General features: G+C 42.6%; 1 protein-coding gene and 1 non-coding gene across 16 annotated transcripts in view; both read right to left on the bottom strand.

The window, feature by feature from the left end:
• UBAP2L (ubiquitin associated protein 2 like) overlaps window positions 1–21,439 on the bottom strand; it is a 42,325-nt gene that overhangs the window by 3,460 nt on the left and 17,426 nt on the right. For 12 of the 15 annotated variants that reach the window (XM_065880376.1, XM_065880386.1, XM_065880357.1 and 9 more), the window contains exons 9-23: window positions 20,955–21,040; window positions 18,233–18,404; window positions 14,222–14,420; window positions 13,336–13,613; window positions 13,006–13,178; window positions 11,779–11,968; window positions 11,005–11,059; window positions 10,427–10,601; window positions 9,522–9,594; window positions 8,279–8,474; window positions 8,100–8,188; window positions 6,790–6,843; window positions 6,120–6,201; window positions 5,148–5,365; window positions 4,658–4,763 (exon numbers count right to left, since the gene is read on the bottom strand). In XM_065880376.1, the coding sequence (XP_065736448.1) occupies window positions 4,658–4,763; window positions 5,148–5,365; window positions 6,120–6,201; window positions 6,790–6,843; window positions 8,100–8,188; window positions 8,279–8,474; window positions 9,522–9,594; window positions 10,427–10,601; window positions 11,005–11,059; window positions 11,779–11,968; window positions 13,006–13,178; window positions 13,336–13,613; window positions 14,222–14,420; window positions 18,233–18,404; window positions 20,955–21,040 (2,146 nt within the window). Of the gene's footprint in view, window positions 1–2,842; window positions 3,247–4,657; window positions 4,764–5,147; window positions 5,366–6,119; window positions 6,202–6,789; window positions 6,844–8,099; window positions 8,189–8,278; window positions 8,475–9,521; window positions 9,595–10,426; window positions 10,602–11,004; window positions 11,060–11,778; window positions 11,969–13,005; window positions 13,179–13,335; window positions 13,614–14,221; window positions 14,421–18,232; window positions 18,405–20,954; window positions 21,041–21,439 lie in introns of those variants that run through there. The other 3 variants (XM_065880414.1, XM_065880423.1, XM_065880431.1) reach the window with 1 other exon arrangement.
• Window positions 6,286–6,421, bottom strand: LOC136140966 (small nucleolar RNA SNORA58). Its single transcript, XR_010657688.1, has one exon. It is a non-coding gene; the product is annotated as a small nucleolar RNA SNORA58 (small nucleolar RNA).

The following is a 21,439-nucleotide window of genomic DNA, read 5'->3' as shown; positions in this document are numbered from 1 at the left end:
AGCCCTTCTAGCTATAGCACTGCAAGGGAATTTTGGTCTGTTTTTCCAGCTTCATGTCAGTCCTGAGGGATAAGAGTTCATGACACAAAAGCTCCCTAGGTTCTCCTGCCCTTTCCAGATGTGTACTGAGTATTTATGTGAGAGGGAGGTGTGTTGTATTGGGGAGGACTAAGGAATATAGCCAAACCTCACTAGCATATGGTTTTCAAAACACTTCTCTGTGCCAAAGCCCAACAAGATTGTATTAAACTTTTAACGTCCATTTAAAATCAACTGACCCCAACTCCACTCAGTTCTGCAGTGCTGCTCCTGAACGGGTTCAAAATCCATGCCTCCACAGCATAAGGTAAGTATTAGAGGAGCACTCCTATTCAACCCCCAAGAGCACTTTCATTCTCGGAGCCTCAGTTTACTTAGTCCAGCTTCCCCAGAGTCTTGGCAATTCTACACTACAGACTTATGATTTAAAGAGCTGGCGCAAAGGCTAATTTCCATTTGCTCAGTTTAAGCCAAAGTATGGAGAGAGAGGGGTAAGGAAGGTAGATAAGGGTAGGCTGTCTCCTACAGCCTAGATGGAACACAAAAATCCAACTGTCATTCTAGTTTACAACTTCAGCTTTTCCATGAGTTAAAAGCTCTAAGCCATACTCCAGCAACTTGCATGTTTCCTGTTGAAAACCTCCCTACCACCTACAATTTTAAGGAAACCACAATAGTACAATTCTCCATTTTGATCTGTACTCCTTAAACTGAAATACACATACTATACCTCCTAGGGTATGGGGCAATAAGTTAAGGATAGGAAAAAGCCATCAGGTAAAATAACCCAGCAACTTACTTGAGAAACTGTATACCAATATTGAAGGAAAAGTAACTCAAATTTAACTAGGAATTTAGAGCATCCTTTCTAAAGATCTGTTAGTTTTCAGGAAGTGAGATAAAATGAAACCTCAGAAAAACTTTGCATTTCAGTTTATGTCTTTGGATCATTCTCCTCTGCTGTTAGGAGCACTTTGTTCAGAGTTTTTTGGAAGCACTAAACTGACCAAATCACAAATGAGGAATTCTCCATTCACCCACAATTCAACAGCAATCTCCCTTCAAACTCCAGAACCCAAATCCTCTCTAGACCAAGGCAGCCTTCAAAAGCTAAGCCCACCTTGGACAGCCACTTTAGAATCTTCCCAGTAGAAGTGGCATCTTACCCTGGAGAACCCTCCCACATCACAAGTCCAGATAGTTCTAGGGAGGAGCAAACACCAACTAGGAAAAGAACAGAACTACAGAAACCAAGCATGAGAAAATACTTCCCCATCTCCAAAATATCAACTCTACACTTTAAAGGCACTGAAGAAAAAGGGGACAATACAGGAACTAACGGAATAGTTTTTTCCCTTCCCTTTGCAAGTCCCAGGTGCCCATTTGGCAAATCACTGGTAATAGGCATAACTTTAAGAACAGGAGTTCATTTATGGAAAAAGCTAAGCTAATGAGGAGGTTTGTGTGGAAGGGTTGAGAGTAAGGTGTGACAGGATATAAATGGAACATTTTTGAGGGAAACCAGAAGAGACAATGATCTTTACTGCAAAGGCTCAAACAGCTTGCTGACACCACTTGGTCATCCCATACAGAATGGGAGAAATGGCCGACTCTCAAGCCGGGTGGTAGGGAGGAATTTAGTTCTAATGTGCCCCTACCTGGTCTCATCCTTTCCAGAGGGTGGACTAGCTAAAAAACAGCTTCTAGTCTAGAGGCCTTAATTGGCCTGTTGGTTGAAACAACTGGAAATGCTGGAAAAAAAGAGAATACTTTGTGTCATAGCCCTAAATGGCCTCAGTGTAAGCATCTGAGACCCTAGAAAATAATGGGCATTGGTTTCCCTACCTATCATTCACCAGTAATTAGCAATCTCCTCAGACTACGGAGTTTTCTTGCTTTCCTTCCAACAGTCAACACCCCCTGGTTACCCCCACTCCCAAGCAGTGCTGATCATACAAACACAATGTGGATGGCCAGGAGGAGAAACAAGAACCAATCTCTCCCAGCATGGCAGCCCCTGGGAAAGCTGATCACACTCACAATACAAAATTACTCCAGAGGGCTGGGAACAAATACAAAGAAAGTGAAGTACCTGGGTTTCCAATTAACCAAGGACAGGGTTCTCACTGTCCGAGTTAACTCTATGAACGAAGGGCTGATGGTGTACCAGTTGGATTGAGAGGGGATGAGAATTTCCATAGTCAAGGAGATGTCTAACCAAATCTCTCCCACACATTCTTAGCTATACCCACAAGTGCAAAACGACTAATAATCCACAATCCCTGAAAAGCCATCGAGGGACTAAGAACAATGTTCCAGGCTAGAACAGTTTCCACAGCCTGAGTCATCAACTAGCTGGTCACTAATGACTTTATCTGATCTCAATCAGCCACTTGGCCCTTGGGAACCAGATGTGGGAATTAAGCCTTGGAAGATACTTTCCTAACAACAGCTCTGAACACCATCTCTTCAGCCTTTCACAATGACACGACACGAACTTTTTTGTCCTTTCTCCTCTGCTTATGTCAGAGACAAGGGGAAGATCTAAATGGAAAAGTGAAGAGCCATAATAAGCATGGCGAATCGGGCATTTTCTACAAATAGCTTTCTTGACTAACCAATCAACAGGCTGGGAACTGAGGCCACTTCCCCTCCCCCACCTTAATAAAATCACCATACTGAAAAGTTAACAGTTCTTTGGCTATGCTGGGGTTTGATTGAAAAGGCCACCCTCCACCCTTCATCCACAGCACAACATTGGTTCCTAGTGTCCAGAAAGACATGCACGGAAAGAACGCCAGAGTTAGCTAAAGAAATACCACAGTTTATTGAAGACTACAAATATTTTGTTACAAGTTGGAACTACATGCCTTCCAGAAATCAAAAGCAACAGCAGGTGTGTGCATTGGTGCTTCGGAGGAGGTGCTGCACCGCTTGAATTCGAAATGGGTAAGACGGGGTCAGACACATGGGGGAGAGGGAAATGGGGGAAGGGCAAGTTCAAAAGCCCAGAAGGTATCCACCAACTCATTTCCCCAAGCCACGCAGGCCATGGCCACAGCTCAGCAGGCTCTCCTCAGTGGTCTGGTTTCTGAAACAAGACTTCAGTGCAAATTTACACACACACACAAAACACAGCCCCCAGCCTTGGGCCAAATTAGCTCTCTGCCGTCCAGAAATGCTTGTAAGGGGGTGGATATTTTCTTCCTAAAAGGAATCAAATACATAAAAATAAATGAATTTAGAGGTTGATGAGGAATGGGATGACAAGAGCCCTCTGTGGGGTTGGGAACTGGGGATTCTTAAAGGGCTGTTATAGGAGGTCTCTGAAATCTTAAGGGAAGTAAGAAGCTAGGATTTCCAAAATCAGTTATGCCATTTTCTTCGATTACCAATCATCTACCTCTTCAAATTCTTAAACCTGGTCCAGCTCAGACCTAAATCTAATATTCTTGGAATAGGGCCACTCCAAGACAAAAGCTTATAATCCTCCCCACCAAAGACTAGGGTGGACCTGCTCAGTGAGAGGGGGGCCCTAGGCACAAGGAGTCTGGGTATTATTAAATCTCATTGGGGTCTCTCAGGATTTCTTCAGTTTAAATCTTGACCCACTCTAAGTCATACAACACAGTTCAAAGCTCCACCTGTTAGATCCCAGACCTACTGCCCTTTTGCTCAGCTCAGTTTCCCAATAATTGAAAACCTTGGGCAATTTTAACCACCTGGAGCCCATACAAGGTGAAGAACACAGATGTAGCTCCATCCAAATCACCATGTAACCATAACTAAGCTAAGAATTTTAAAGGACAACCCTTAACTCCAACCCCAAGCAATGGCAACCACCTCCTCCCCATACACATCTACAAGGCACTGAAAAAAGTAGATGGAATTGTTTTATTCAAAGACACTTACTCCCTGTCCTCCAAAAATGGAGAGTAGGTGTCAGGTACGGGAGCAAGGGATAGGCTAAATATCTTTGAGGTCAGCACCCATTCAGAGGATTCCCGTATTTCCCTCCCTGCCATCAGAGGTGCAAATGGACTTTGCGAAGAGACCAGCCATACAAATGAAGGAACCTAAAGGTCCAACTCTCCCTCTATTGAGTATTCATGCCCTACTCCTTTCTCTCCACATCTCAGGCCCTCTAGATAGGCAATAAAAAGGGGCCACATGAGAAAAGCAGTACTACAAAGAGATTTAAGCCAAACCTACCACAGCATGCTAGCTAAGAACCCACTTAACTCTTCTATTCAGTGAATATATCCCCTATTGTACTACCAGTACCTTAAACGTTAACACTTGCCTCCACTGACATCTCAGTAAAATCTTGGGGCCCTCTGCTTCCCACCCAAAGTTTAGGCCAGCCAACATAATCTAACAGCCAACTCGTGCGCCAGGGCATTCCCGTCATGAGTAGTGGATACACATTCTAATATTAAGCTCCTCTGTTGGTGCTGCTCAGACAGACACCCAAGTCAGGCAGACATTAACAATCATACATGGAGCAGCAGCACACCCTCATCAACCCTGTTTTCTCAAGCACCAGATCTTCCTCCCTGAAACTCATTTAATGACATCCCATAGACACCAATGACAGCCAGGGTCAAGGTGAGCTTACCAGTGTTGTATCCATGAGACCCATATCCACTTGGCTGTTGGAAAGGGGTGGCTGATGCATTCACACTGACATTCACACCATGCTGCTTGGAAGAGGTAGGAGCCACCTGAAGAGCAATAGGCCAGAACTACAGTGAAATGGCAGCAAAGTACCATTCAACCGACCCGTCCTACTCCAGAGACTGGGCATTCAGATGGCTACCCACTCTGATGTAAGCTGTCCACAGTTTACTTAGCAAAATGGGTTCAGGGAATGAATGAGAGTCTGAGGGAAGCAAAGCTGTACATTCCCCCTTTAGCTAATTCTACGAATGGGTAATCCCTTACCCCAATCCCAGCCCCACTCCCTCTCCCAGGCCAGAAAGAGGCCAGAGGTGGAAACTGTTCCTCTTCATTCATTATTAAAAAGTCATCTAGCCTTGAAAGCAGCTAGCATAGTGTCTAGGGCTAGGACTCTTCACCACAAGTAAAGACCAAGCCCAAGTACTTACAGGGAACACAGCAGGCCCATACTGGAAGGTGCTGGGGAGGCCCGGAACCCCTGTGTAGTATGGCAGGCTGGTGTAACTGTAGCCAGGAGGCAGCGCCGGGTTCAGGAATGTCTGCTGCGTGGTATGGTGAGTCTGTGTCTGGTTCTGCTGGGGCTGGGCCAAGGTTGTGGCCGGGGCCGGGGAGGAGGCATCCCCACGGCCGAACTTTGTGAGGTCACCTGTGACACGAGAGGCTAAATGTATCTGCCACTTTCACCCCCCAACACCAATGCAGAATTTCCTCTTCTGGTTTCACATGATTCCAGGAGAGCCTTCATAGACTATTAAAGTCCAATGCTTTGAATTCCATTTCTTTGCGGCTCCATTTAGCACTGCTCAGTACACAATCTGCACAGTGCTAGTCAAGGACTAATGTTGCATGACTGTGCAATACTGTGGCAGAAACCAGCTCCCAGAATAAAGCTCCTGTATGATTTCCCTGCCCACCTGTTTTCTTTCATCTCTTCCCCACCCCACCCCCTCCTTTCCTTCTCTGCTTCCCCTCCATGGGGAAAACTCCATGCTGGACTTGAAAAACAATGCTAGGTTAGGGAAAATGACAGGGCAATAAGGTCAACAATAGGTCAGGCCCTGGCCTAGCAAGGCAATGAGACTGCCACATGAGTAAGAAACAGGAGCAGAGATGAGTAGAGGAAGGTCAGTTCAACCACAGTACTTCCTGGTAAAAGCTAGAGAATAGCTGAGAAGTCAACACATCATCCGGAGTCACAGGGAGACAACAGAAAGTGGGATGAGAAGCCAAGCTGCTACATGCCCATCTTCAGCAGGATTCTGAATCTACCAACCCTGATTTACCACATCCATTTTGTACTTCTGTCAAAGATCTTAATTAAGGTGAGAACTGGACCCCTTCCTTCTACTAATCAGGTTTCTGCCACCAAGGCCAACACAACCTCCCTATCCCAATCCTACCAGAATAAGGGTTGCTGGCCAGGCTACCATCCCTCCCAGTCAGCGGAGTGGTGGGTGTGGGAAATGGGATGCTGTAGTAATCCTGAAAGAGAGAGAGAAAAGAGCAGAGACTCAATGCCACTCATTCCCAGAAGTGAGGACATGTCATTCAGGGTGAGAAGCAAGAGAATGTTGGAGTACTGCAATTTATCCAGCCATTGATTAAGCTGGCTTGAACTGGCACAAACTCCATATTACTCTTGCATACACTGTCCCCCCTGCCTGGCCATGGGGACAGTCAGGCAAGGTCTACAAGTATGCCCACCAGGAAACACTTCAAGTCCATCAGCACCAATAATATTCTCAAACCTCTAGATATTATCCCTCATAGTCTACTACTACTGAGAAAACAGATCTTCCTTCTGGAATTTATCAAAGTGTTTGAGACATACAGGAAGCATCCCAAGAGCTCCACAGTACTCTGAGCTTTGTAACAGGTTAAAATGTGTTTACTTCAAAGATGTCACAACTCTGATTAAAAAAAAAAAAAATTACCTTCTGTTAGAACCACTCTCGAAGTACATTCTAATATATCTTATAGTATGTGACTTATCAACTGAACATTTGGAATAATCCAAACATTAATTTTAAGATCACTTTCTTTTCCTAAGCTCTACAACCATATACTCACCAATGGAAATCTTGTCTGAAGCATCTGCAAGTCATCATAACCATATACTTGTGGCTGAAAGATACAAACATGTAACAATATTAATGAGGACTGGTTATGATGGTAGCAAACCAAGGAGCTAAGAGACAAGATAAATCAACATTCATCTTCATTCTTAAGAAGAAGAGGACATAAATTATTTCCTTCATTTTCTTTAAGAAAGAAGTGAAATACAAAGAGATTACATGATTCATGAAAGGTCTTGAAGCTTTCCTTGAGCTACACAGTGATTCAACTAGGCTGTCCTCTGGGTAGCAGTAGGGTACGCACAAGTCATACATACATAGCCTGCTTTATTCTACCTTTGTCTCCTTTGCCCTTCAAAATATGGCTTAAAATTTATCTCCTTCAGAAAGGATTCGCATTTTACTCTTTAATGTTTGGGTACTAAGGTAGTGTGTTAGCTATTAAAAAAGTGCTAATGGATGTTTCATTTGTATAATATTCTTCTAGACTCTCCAAAGGCAAAAACAAGTTTTTGGTTTTTCTTAAATTTTTATTGGAGTATAGTTGATTTACGATGTTGTGTTAGTTTCAGGTGTACAGCAAAGTGGATCAGTTATACATATATAGCCACTCTTTTTAGATTCTTTTCCCATATAGGCCATTACAGAGTATTGAGTAGAGTTCCCTGTGCTACATGGTAGGTCCTTATTAAGTTATCTGTTTTATATACAGTAGTGTGTATATGTCAATCCCAATCTTCCAATTTATCCCTCCCCCCGACCCCCGCTCTAATCCCCTGGTAAACATAAGTTTGAAAACCAGACGTTTAAAAAAAATTTTTTTATTAAATATCCTTCATCTTAATAGGCACTGAATACACGAAGCTGATACAAGACACAACAGAGCAAAAGGCTACTACTGTCAGTCACCTATTCTCAGATAGCCCCAGACTAAGTCAGGGAACTCTACTCTGACTTGGTCAGAGCCAGCATAGACCCCCAGAAATTAGGAATCTATCCAACTAGAGAAAATAATTTCCTAAGAAATTGAAAGGAATTCCAGTTAGACACTCTGGCCTTTGGCTTCTGAGGCCCAGAAATTGTGTTTCACCCGAGAAAATACACAGTAGAGGACCTGGTCTAGGTTTAGTCCTTCCTCTCTAAAAAATTATTTTTTTCCAAAACTACAAAAATTAAAAACTTGTTTGCTTACATGTGACAACCACTCATTTATTATTTAATTATATTCTTCCACCTGAAGCCATAGCCATAAAGAATAGCCATACCACCTTCCTCTTTTGGAGACGATCCTTCAGTCTCACTTACCGGGTAGGCATGTAACAGCCCTGGAGCCATAATATATGGATTAGGCAACAACGGCGGGACCCCAGGAGGGAGGTTGGGAGGAGCTTTTCCTGAAAGAGAAATTATATTTTTATCTTGTCACACTATTACTTTGCTCATTCATACCAAAGGAATGCAATTCATCTTCTATGCAGGGCTACCTGAAGTTGTAGCAACTGAGCTTCGAGTGGAGGCTGTGACGGTAGAGTTGCTGCCTAGGCTGAGGCCCAAGCTACTGCCACTATTGAGACTGGAAGAGACACTGACCACTGGGGGAGGTGCAGAGACTGTGCTGGATGTGGTGGAGAAAGTGCTGGAGGAAGAATGAAGATTCGCCTCACTCTCCACGCTTGTGTGCTTCAAAAAGGCGGTGCAGTGGAAGAGAGGAGGAGGAAACAGTGATTAGTATAACAGGTCAGGAAAGACAATCCCTTCTGTTGATTATATCGCACCAACTTCTCAATTAAAAAGGCTGAGGCAGGGTACTAGGGTGCTCTCTGCCAAAGTAATTAGAAGAAGTTACTAAATACTGTCTGGCTACACATTCCCCAACATTCATCTGGTAAGGATGGTAACAACAGACCCACTGCACATTATCACCCTGTTCAGAAAGGCAACAGAGCGAGTGGGGACAAACTCCCTAGAAACGAACACTGACTAGCCAATGAGGAGACAAAAGATAGTTTAGGTCTGAAAAATATATCATAGTCTTCTCTCCCACATTCTTCTTCACTAGGCCAGCACAACAGACAAGTTCACAAGCTAGAAAGAAGTACAAGTTCTAATGAATTTAAACCTGAAATAGTACCCTTGAAGAAAGAGAGATTCCTGAGAAAGCCTTAACCCTCATTACACCTTGCCCCAAGCTTTTGACACACCAGACACCTTTGCCCAAAACAGGTCCTCCTGAAGTTAGTTTTCTTCCTTACCATCTCAGCTTAATTCCACAAATTGTTATAAAATCACAACAGTGAAACTAATTCCTTGGCCAAAAGCTCTCATCTGGCCTCTACTTTCATAGGATGCCCAGACTCAAGCTGATTATTTTCAGGACTCATGTTTGCCATACCCCAGACCAATGAATGAAAATGGCTGTACCAGTTAGAAAGGGATGTTCTTACAGAATTTATCATAGCATACAAAGTCCCACCCAATTACAGTGTAATCAAAAAAGTCACTTCCAGGGCTTTGAGAATTGGCCCACAGCTCTGCAGTATTTCTGGATTCTTCTGCCTCTCGGCTTCAAACATCCTTTTTACTCCTTTCCTGCAACTTCAGATGAATTATCATTTTGCCACCTCACGAAGAAATTTTCAAGACTCCCTTCTTGGGAGACTCCTACAGTTGGATAGTTGTTTAAGTGTAAACAAGACCATACTTCCTCTTTTACAGCATCACACTTACCAAAAGAGTGGATGTCGAAGTGCGCCCAGAAGATGTTGATGACGAAAGGGTATTCTGCTGAGTAGATAACGTGCTTTAAGGTAAAAGAGGCTGCCATTAGCCACAGGGCTATGGTTACCTGACCTGGAGCTTCAGTCAAGAACACAGGCCAGGGCTTCCCTGGTGGCGCAGTGGTTGAGAGTCCGCCTGCCAATGCAGGGTACGCGGGTTCGTTCCCCAGTCCAGGAGGATCCCACATGCTGCGGAGCGGCTGGGTCCGTGAACCATGGCCGCTGAGTTTGCGCATCTGGAGCCTGTGCTCCGCAACGGGAGAGGCCACAGCAGTGAGAGGCCCACGTACCGCAAAAAAAAAAAGAACACAGGCCAGACACAGAGAACTGACTTGTGGTTGCCGGCAGGCGGGGCGGGGAGGGATAGAGTGGGGAGTTTTGGGTTAGCAGATGCAAACTAGTATATATAGAATGGATGAACAAGGTCCTACCGTATAGCACATAGAAATATATTCAATATCCTGTGAGATAAACCATAATGGAAAAAAATATAAAAAAGAAAATATGTATAACTGAATCACTTTGCTGTACAGCAGAAATTAACACAACATTGTAAATCAACTGTACATCGATTGAAAAGAAAAAGAAGAACATAGGCAAAGAAGGCATAATATGGGACCAAGGAGATCCTGAGATCATATGGTAAACACAATGGCCAGCCAAGGGTAGTGAGCAGTTAAAGCAAGAACGGGTGTTGAAAAAGGGAAAAAAGCCTCCTCTGTCTTTACTTCCCATAGCTTTTAGGTTACCCACTTAGCTAATGTGGTCTCTGCTAGGCAGAGAGGACAAGATAGAACCAGAGAGCTCTGTTATTACTACTCACCAACCCAAACCTCCATCCTCACCCCAAATCACCTGCTGTGTTGTGCGGTGGTACTATTTGGAATCTCCTCATTGTGGCTCAAGCCACCCAAGGAAGATGAGTGCTGATTGGTTGTCGTCAGTAAGGAAGCTGCAGATACCGTTTCACTGAGAGGGGGGATGCTAGAAGTGGAAGGTGAGTCAGATTTCACTGCAGAGCCTGTAGCACCTGGAAATAAAGAAAGGAATTCACCTCATCAGAGGAAGTTATTAAGAGGTGACGACAGCCCTAGGCTGTCCCAAAGACAAGAGTGTGAGTTATTTAGTAATGGACCACTAACATTTAGGTACAATCTTTTCCTTTTTTTTTTAAATTCCAAGCATTTCACAGCACTGATCTCATTTGTCCAATAAAGAGAATCCAGAGGATTATCACTGTTACAAGACAGAGAACCTGAAACTTACGATAGTTTGAGATTAAACAGCAAGGTAGAAAGAACCAAGCTGAGACTATACCAGAAGTTTTGATCATTGAGGCAGGGCTCTTTTCACAACAATCTACGAAATGCAAAAATATTTAAAGGGGAGTAAAAACACTACAACTGAGAGGAAAAAGCCTGGAGAACACTCACCTTCAACAGATTGCGTGGTCTGTAACTGCGTGGCCTGCACAGAACTGAAGCCATTCTGGTACAAAAAACAGAGGAATAAGAAACAGACAAACTCAAGTGAATAGGTCAAGTTAGCACATTGACTCAGCTTAACTTCTGTCAACCAATTTCTTTCAGAGAAATTCTACAATGAAAGGATTAACATAATGTATACTACCCAAACAAAGTAAAAACAACAAAAATTTAAAAACAACAATAATAAGATATACCAACTCTGTGTGACCCAGGGCAACAGAAGGCAATGCCCAAACTGCTGAAGAGATCCCAAACCACAAACAGACATAGGAAAGGTCCAAATCCAGTGACCCCTGGGGGAGGATGTGGGAGTATGACAGTTCAGCCAAACCACCTATTCTGCTGGCTGCATCTGACAGTCACTCCACATTGCATATGCTGTCCCCCTCACCAAGCCAAGACACAGCAAGGTGAGGTCTACTGATATGCACCCACAGAAGGCTGGCAATCAGATCTTCCAAGAAGAGAAAACAGGTAGTTGAGACTGATTCTACTAAAGAGAATGAATCTTTAGTGCAAAGAGAATGATCTTCTGGCTCTAAGTCTCCAAGGTTAGTGAAGAGAACTTTTATTTCACCAACCACAAAAATGTGGTTCAGCTTCTCAATCAGCACTTCAGAGGTTTCTTAGCACCATTTGTCAAGAAGTAAAACACTAGTATTTCAGTGATTTTGCCCACTATTCTCCTAACCAATGCCCAGGGGCTCATGAAGCCAATACCTTTGCCTGAGTCAAGTCCTTTTGGGGTGATGAAGAGATGGAGCTGGGGTACCGCCGAGTCTGTGTGGATCTCTGTTCATATAGAGGGCCCTGAGCATTATTTTGGGAGGTATAGGTTGTCGACTGAATTGGGCCACTCTGATAACCAGACTCCTGACTCTGGTTAGATGAAATTGTGGATGAAGATTCACTGTGGGGAATGGAGAAGGAAAATCTGAGAGAGACGAATAGAGCAGATCCACTGATACTAAAACAGTGGAGATCCACTACTTGTGTAAGTTGATTACAATCAAAAAGAAAAATTCCAGCAACAAATAAAAGAAACTGCCGTAATTTTCTCCTGAGAACAGTAGGAATTTCCACATCCTATAGAGCCAGGGATCTAAGCTAAGAATCCAGTTTAAAAACATTTTCAACTCTCAAAGGAAGAGAAAAATTTCTTGTTCCCTTACATGCTGCTGTTATTAGAAAAAGAGGCTAACAGTCAGTAGAAAGGATATACTACTCTTGGTCCCTTTGATACCATCATAACATGAACCCTGAACATGGGAAAAATCACCTTTTCCTCATGTTCATTTTAAGGAATTCTGAGCTCCTGGCCCTCTCAAAAACCCTATGAAGTAAAATTCTCTTGAAAGGAACTTTTAAAATATTCATATGCATTAACAGCAATTATGATTCAACAGAGCTAGGCTGGGGCAAGACATCTCTATTTTTAAATTCTAAGGATTGAAAAAAATACCCTAGTACTCTGAAATTCCTCCAGGATTTTCTACTGCTTAAGATGGCCTTCCCTGATAGCTATCAGAGGAGGCAGGGAAGGTTCTACTGGAAAGGTTTCTTTTACTTGTGTAATGTATTAATGTTACCTCCTTCCTAGGAGTTAAAAGCTACACCGTTTGTAGGCTTAAGTCCACACCAAGGGGCTAAAAGTGTCAAACACATTTTTAGCTGTGGTAGATGCCAAGGTACTGTTAAAGGTGGGGTACATGTCTCTAGGAACTGTGCCTGGACATTCTAGAAGTGCCCAAGGGATACATTTCTGTTTAGAGTTAGGAAAAACCTAGTAACAATATTTTTAAATGCTCAACAAAATGCTACAATTGGCTACTTTTCTCTCACTCAATCAGAGGCTTGGCCTGTCCAGAGTTCTAGGAATCAGCAGGAGATTTAGAAAAACTGGTAAATGTCTGATAAAAGAAGTCTTATGACGGCTGTTTCCTCTACCTGGCCGTGCTGGTATAGAGGCTACTTGGAGCCTGGCTTGAAGAGGCGCTCGTGGTGGGGGTGGACTCATAATCAGAAAGGACAGGCTCTGACCCAAACTGCAACGCCCCAAACTGCAGATTTAGCCCTGAGATATCTGCCGAGCCAGGCATCTCCACAGCCAGAGCAGGAATCTGTAAAGAAGAAAAAGTAATGGTTTACTGTAAGCTTACTGTAAGACTAATAAAAAAATTCTGCTTCAAACCTCCAAATTACACCCTTACAATCTCAATTCTCAAATCCCACACCCCTTTGCCCTAAAATAGTATCTATCTAAAAGTTCAAATATACCTTAGAAGTCAAGGAGGCTTTTTTCTTCTGCTGTTTCAGTTTTTGCTGAGCCGGCTGAGGGCTGGACGATTGGTTGTCTGAAGACCCAGGAGACATTTGTGGAGCCGAGGTGGATTTGCTTGGCAGAGGAGAAGACGGGGGTGGAGGTGCAGCAGTGGAGGTAGCCACTGCAGGTGGCTTCTCCTGAAGGAACACCTCCATCATGGTTGAAGATGAGGTGAAAGCCTGGCGCTTTGTAAAGGGGCTGTGCACTGTTGAATCATTTGGGTTCTTCAAATCTGCACGAGGAAATCCAATAAGCATGAGGCCAGAGGTGTTCGTGAACCTCAAGAAAATGCTATTATCCTGCTCTAGAGCCATGAACTAGGCCCCCAGGAATCAGAAACTCATATAAACAGGTCCTCTTTTAAGATTTAATCTCATTTCTATAGGTGGCAATCATTGGATTTTATTTGTTAAGCAGAACCTAATGAAATCAAAACTACCATCCTGCCTATGTAAGAAAGGAATCCAGGAGTTGTCCATGTTTAAAGTGTAAGGTCCTAAAATGGAAAAGCCCAAAGGCAGTATGATGTTTTCAAATACTAAAGATAAACCTAGGCAAAACCCAAAACATCCTCAGGTCAACAGAAGACTGCAAATGTGTACAGGGCTAAATTTGATGAAAGAGATATAGAGATATACAGCCGCAATTTATGTATTTAATTATTATTCCCCAGCTTTCTGAACTGAGCCTATCTCACCAGGGGAAATCACTGTGGGAAAAGAGCCAGTTGGCTGCCCTTCTCCTCACTTCAGAACACATTCTCTACCCCTACTCCTGCTAGCTTCTTGGCAGTAATGCTCCAATGCTTAAAGAATTCAAATCACTTTCCATATTTCTCACCATACTGCACCAGCGATGGGGATTGTGTGGTGGAGCCCATGTCCCAAGAGGAGGTGGTGGTGGTTCCAGATTGAGAATGCTGAGCTGCCAACTGAGCCAGGGCCTGAGCAGTCTTGAATTGCTCCAAGAACTGGGAGCCTGTGGTGCTGCTGCCTTTAGCTTCACCGACATCACCAAATCCTTTCCCTAACATGCTCACCTGTAGATCAACACAGAGATTAGAGAAATCCATATCCAAGCAACTTTGTTCAACTACTCAAAAAACAAACAAACAAACAAAAACAAAACACTTATCCTGGTTAAGAGCAAGTACAGATAAGACAAGTAAAGAATGTCCAGGGGCTTCCCTGGTGGTACAGTGGTTAAGAATACGCCTGCCAATGCAGGGGACACAGGTTCAAGCTGTGGTCCAGGAAGATCCCACATGCCGCGGAGCAACTAAGCCTGTGCGCACAACTACTGAGCCTGAGCTCTAGACCCTGTGAGCCACAACTACCAAGCCCGCGTGCCACAACTACTGAAGCCCACGCGCCTAGAGCCCATGCTCTGCAACAAGAGAAGCCACCACAGTGAGAAGCCCGCGCACCACAACAAAGAGTAGCCCCCACTCGCTGAACCTGGAGAAAGCCTATGCACAGCAATGAAGACCCAACACAGCCAAAACTAAAAACTAAATAAATTTTTTAAAAAAGAATGTCACAAAATAGAATAGTCCATTACAGCATAAGCTCTGGACTCAGACTGACTACATTCAAATCCTGGTTAAATAATTGTGGAAAAATTACTTGTAACTGGTCTGTACCTCATTTTCCTCATCTGAAAATAGGAATAAAAGTAGTACCTCATAAAGGTGTAGGAAGATTAAACAAGATTAAAGCATTTAATATGTGCATGGCACATAACAAGCAGTCAAAAAAATAAGAGCCATTAAAATTTATACCATTACCATCACTTTCTCCTCCCTCCTTCTCAGGGACTCCTTTAATGACTGGAGGGGTTTTCTCCCCTTTGAATTTTTAAATCAACTAATACTTGATTATTAAGCTAACATGAAGGTGATATAAAATTTCACTTCAGGGGCTTCCCTGGTGGCACAGTGGTTGAGAGTCCGCCTGCTGATGCAGGGGACACGGGTTCGTGCCCCGATCCAGGAAGATGCCACATGACACGGAGTGGCTGCGCCCGTGAGCCATGGCCACTGAGCCTGCGCGTCTGGAGCCTTTGCTCCGCAACGGGAGAGGCCACAACAGTGAGAGGCCCGTGTACCGCAAAAAAAAAAAAAAAAAAAAATTCACTTCAGCCATTAAAGTCTTTACCCCTTCCACTGAACAGCTCAAAAGGAACAAAAACAACTAACTGAGCTTCATCTCAATGTTTCTAATAACTAGCATAGAGACAAAGAAGCAAAGTCAAGGAGCTATCTCAACTTCTGCACTAAATGATCAAGTAATGAGTCAATATGATTTTATTGTTTTCTGTGTATATCCAAGTTCTACAGGGTAATCATGATGACAAAACAAAATTTACTCTTAATGCTTTTGGGGGATTCTCTCTATTCCCTACTACCAAGTAAAACTACCAGCCTAGACCAGAAGATTAACCATGGGGCCTTGACTATTCTAAAGAACCTCCAAGGAGATTTAGTCTAGTCTCTCTTAGGTTCTTACTTAAGCACATCATGATCTTCATCATTAAGCGGTGCTTATACAAAACCAATCTGTCCAACCCAATGTAAGACTTTCTTTTCCACTTCAGTCTGTATCCCAAGACTATACAAACAAGAACAAAAACACTGGAAATCTAGTTGAAAGTACAGGATTGCGGCAGAGAGATGATTCCGCACAGCATGATTACCAAATATTCTGCAAGCGTGAAACACAGAAGGTATAGAAAATTACCTAACATTCATATATTATGATAATGGGGAAGGGCTCCTATATTACTTACATCTATTAAATTTTAAGGGAAATTAATCCTCTAACCTCTGTCCTCAATGGAAAAGAACTACATTAAATAGCATACTGATTAACGCAGGTAATGAGAAAAAAGAATAGCACTTATGTTTAGTTTCACATACCACATGACACACATTAAACAGAATGTTAAAGTGGAAGTATACTGAAAACTTATTCTTGATATGAGAATTTGGATTTAGGTGTAAATCTTCAACTCCAGACATTAAAGACAATTAAAAGTGACACAGAGCACTTAACCCATTTTCCAGTCATATATCTTAGGTGTTGGTAGTTATTTTCTGATCTTCATTACATCTTCCTACAACCTTTTTCCCATTTTGTTTCTTCCTTCTTTTCCTTTTTAGTCCCAACACTCCTCTCCCTTCTCTGCCACCTTTTCTCTCCTGTGACCACTCATTCATGGCAGAATATCAACCACCAAATTACTATTAACACAAAAAACTACTTTAAGACAACAGTTAAAAACTAACAGAGTGGGACTTCCCTGGTGGCACAGTGGTCAAGAATCCGCATACCAATGCAGGAGACACCGGTTCGATCCCTGGTCCAGGAAGATCCCACGTGCTGTGGAGCAACTAAGCCTGTGAGCCACGACTACTGAGCCCTTGTGCCACAACTCCTGAAGCCCGCGCACCTAGAGCCCGTGCTCCACAACAAGAGAAACCACTGCAATGAGAAGCATGAGCACCGCAGCAAAGAGTATCCCCCGCTCGCCGCAACGAGAGAAAGCTTGTGCGCAGCGATGAAGACCAACACAGCCAAAAATAAATAAATTATTTTTTTAAAAACCTAACAGCTCTGTATTAGAGGTGACTTAGCAGTTTTACAGCTGAATTACTCTAACCTTACTACTAGAAAAATAAAAGTATATGCATACACATAGTTTCTTACCTCTTACAACTATAGTAACCCTCCAGCAAAAAATAAACAGGAAAGTAAAATAAACAGGAAAGAAGAGAGAAAAAGCAGTACTTTTAGGATTTACTGACCATCTTTGTTTATTTAGCCTTTGCTATAATTGATGACCTTGAATTTTAAAAAATATTCTGAATCAACAAGTCATTTGCCTTAAGTGCTCTAAGTTAATAACCAATATCACTACTTCCACATTTGTGGAGACTTTACCCATTATCTTATTTATCTTCCTGAAACCCTGTAAGATAGGCACAGCAAGCACTCTTATCCCCACTTACAGAGAAAGGGAGAAATAGCTAATAAGTGGGCAGATTCAGGAAGACCCCAAGTTTTTAGAAGCCTAGCTCAGAAATGTCTGGTTTAAATGAATACGTATGACAATTCTGCTCTATCAAGAAAAAGGGAACGGCTGGACTTCCCGGGTGGTCCACGGGTTAAGACTCCGTGCTCCCAATGCAGGGGGCATGGGTTCAATCCTTGGTTGGGGAACTAAGATCCCACATGCCGCACAGTGCAGCCAAAAAACAAAAAACAAACGACAGGGAACTGCTACAACCTTCCATCCAAGTTTAATTAGTATTACTAATACTAATTAGTATTAAAATTGGTTGTCATTGATTTTCACTCAAGAGTAACAGTGAACGATGTTTGCACAATAAGTATTCAGTAAATGATATTAACTCATTTTTTTTTAAAGTCTACACGTTAAAAAAAATACATTTAATTAATTAATTTATTTTGGCTACACTGGGTCTTAGTTGTGGCATGTGGGCTTCTTAGTTGTGGCATGCATGTGGGATCTAGTTCTCTGACCAGGGATCGAACTCGGGCCCCGTATATTGGGAGCGTGGAGTCTAATCCACTGGACCACAAGGGAAGTCTCCTAACTCATTTTTATAAGATGACTCAGTCTGTCCAAAGCTAAGTCCTCTCCTAGAGCTATATCCCCTACTACCCCTACTACCCAACTCGACATCTCTACACCCAAGTCAGCCTAGGAAGACAAAAGAAGACGCTTTACCTTGCCCCAAACCTCTGGGTATCACTGAAAGGAATTACTGTATGTATGTGCTGGGGTTGCAGAAAAGTTTGGTTAGGATACACCATGTTTCCTACTTACCATACTGTGATGAGAAAACGTGTTCCCTGAAGCAGGCTGTGATATGGCACTCTGCTTCGAGTTACTGAACACCAGAGGCTGGGCAAGAGAAGGAGCCTGAGATGGATCCAGATTAGATGAATCATTCTCCATTGAAGATGGTGTCTTCCCCAACAGAACAGCAAGGTCAATTCTGGTGGAGAGATGGGAGCTTGATGAATAATGACTGAACATTCCAGCATTCCCCAACACCCAACTCAGATTATGGTTAGATCAAAATGAAGTCACTCCCCAGAAACACAAAGCCATGAAATGCTTAATTCATCAAAATAACAGATCTGTAAGAGCCACAACAGTATCTACCTATGCTCCAATGAGGCTGCCAACCTTAATAATGTTAAATATTTTAATTTTAGTGAAATTAACTTAGTGAAATATCAAATGTTACTTTTAATACAGCAGCTTGATAATTGGGCCAAAATTTACAAATTTTTACCCATGATTTTAATACTGAATACCTGTCATTACCAATATCTAATATATAAAACCACATACTAGAATGCTGGCATCCTCAAGCAGCTTTGGAACAAGAAGGGTTTGGGGAATTTTTCCCCAAATTTTTAAAATATTTCAAGTTACTTGTGATATAATGAAAATATATACTAGGGGCTTTGCAAATTTCCTGAGTAGTAGGAGTGTCGTTTGTTTTTCATAATTGGTCTCTTTCAACCACAGTTTATGCTAATAAAGTAACTCAGGGTGGGACCCCTCACAGAGTTTCAAGAAGGCGGTGGGTCACCAGAAACACCAAGAAAGTGATTAGAGAGTTGGAACTTTCAGCCCCACCACACTCCACCCACTTCTAGGCAAGGAAGAGGAGCTAGAGACTGAATTCAATCACCAGTGACTTTATCAATCATGCCTATGTAATGAAACTCTCATTAAAAACTCTTGAACAATGAGGTTCAGTGACCTTCTGGGATGGTGAACACATCGATGTGCCAGGAGGGCAGTACACCCAGAGAGGGCTTAGAAGCTCTGTGCTCCACCAACCCCCATACCATGCCCTATGCATCTCTTCCATCTGGCTCTTCCTGAGTACTGGTTATAATAAACCAGGGATAGCAAGTAAACTCTTTCCTGAGTTATATGAGTCATTCTAGCAAATTATTAAACCTGAGCAGGGGGCTGTGAGAACTCCCAAATTTGTAGTCGTCTGGGCAGAAATGTGCAGGTGGCCCATTTGCAGCTGACCCCTGAAGTAAATAAAGGCAGTCTTGTGGTACTGAGCCGTCAACTTGGGTCTGCGCTAACTCTGGAGAGTTAGTGTCAGAACACCCAGCTGGTGTCAGAGAATTGAAGAATTGGTGTGGAAAAAAATCACAGATATTTGGTATCATAGAAAAAAAAAAAAAGTATGGAGGTTCCTTAAAAAATGAAAAACAGAACTACTATATGACCCAGCAATCCCACTACTGGGCATATACTCTGAGAAAACCGTAATTCAAAAAGAGACATGTACCACAATGTTCACTGCAGCACTATTTATAATAGCCAGGACACGGAAGCAACCTAAATGTCCATCAACAGATGAATGGACAAAGAAGATGTGGCACATATACACAATGGAATATTACTCAGCCACAAAAAGAAATGAAATTGAGTTATTTGTAGTGAGGTGGATGGAGCTAGAATCTGTCATACAGAGTGAAGTCAGAAAGAGAAAAATACCGTATGCTGACTCATATTTATAGGATCTAAAAAAAATGGTACTGATGAACCTAGTAGCAGGGCAGGAATAAAGACACAGACATAGAGAAGGGACTTGAGGACATGGGGGAGGGGAAGGGGAAGCTGGGGCAAAGTGAGAGTAGCATCAGCATATATACACTACCAAATGTAAAATAGCTAACTCTTGGGAAGCAGCAGCATAGCACAGGGAGATCAGCTCGGTGCTTTGCAATGACCTGGAGGGGTGGGATAGGAAGGCTCAAGAGAGAGGGGATATATGTATGAATATGGCTGATTCACTTTGTTGTACAACAAAAATTAACAGCATTGTGAAGCAATTACACTCCAATAAAGATGTATGAAAACAAAAAACACATTACCTCTGGTAATGACATCCTGAACATCCTATTCCTATTGCACTTCTCTTTAGGACATTCTGAATCAACAGCTATCATACCCAGGTCTAGAAATAATCCAAGAGTCTTTCAGGGGATAAAAACATTCCCTGACAAGTGTTATCTCCCTCTACTGACCCCAATACCTATGTTCAAGTTCTAAAAATTTCATAAGCCAGATCCTAGGGAAAAAATTATCACCATACTCAGTGGGCTAAGCAAAGACCATAATTATTAAGCAAGAGAAGAAACTATTGAACAGTTCTGCAAATTCAGAAATAAATGAAAACTTTCCACTTTCAGCTTCTCTTTACCTGACTTACTACAAGTTCTAAGTTTTAATCAATACCTATGATGCTGACAAGGCTGACCTATGTATTAAAGGGCTATTTGGGGGAGAGTTAGCTTTAAAATTGTAATATAGGGATTTCCATTCAGTAGATTACTAATATCAACTCTTACAAATCTACCAATCAACTTAATAGGACCCTAATATGATTTGGTTATCATTATTACCAACACCATGGGAGTCTGTAGAGGTCCAGTGCCATTCTTCCTTACAACTAACTTAGCAGATACCCTTGGGAAAAGATAACAGAATTATACCACACACTTGCCTCTGACCAGCAGTGATTGTCACATTCTCCGCAGGCAGAGGCACTGACGACACATTAGAGGCAGTGAAGATCTTGGTCTCAGAAAGCTGGAAAACAGAGGAATTAGTCACTCCTAGTGTTAGGTAGGTTTCAGTCAGAAACCTGGCACAGGTTAAGGGGAATTCAACATCAAGAAAAAGGGGAAAACTCTTTGAAGAGAGAACTATCTACTCTAAGGAATCCTGAATGGACTGACCTTCAAGCCCCTTCTATCTGTGCACAATGGTTTTATCAAAAGAGAGGGTAGAATCAAGAAACCTAATAAAATCGAGTGGAGTCACATAATATGGGCACTGAACGTACAGGAAGGTGAATATGCTAGACAGAAAAACAGAGAAAGCCCCTTTATATTTTCCCGCTACAGCTCCCAACTCCTACCTCAATCCAAACCATACTTTATCTTCCACTACTCCTCTCAAAGAAAGGAAGATCACAGCCAAGATGAA

This window comes from Phocoena phocoena, chromosome 1, assembly GCF_963924675.1.
Source record: "Phocoena phocoena chromosome 1, mPhoPho1.1, whole genome shotgun sequence".
Lineage (NCBI taxonomy): Eukaryota > Metazoa > Chordata > Mammalia > Artiodactyla > Phocoenidae > Phocoena > Phocoena phocoena.
This window is presented reverse-complemented; position numbering and strand designations above follow the sequence as displayed.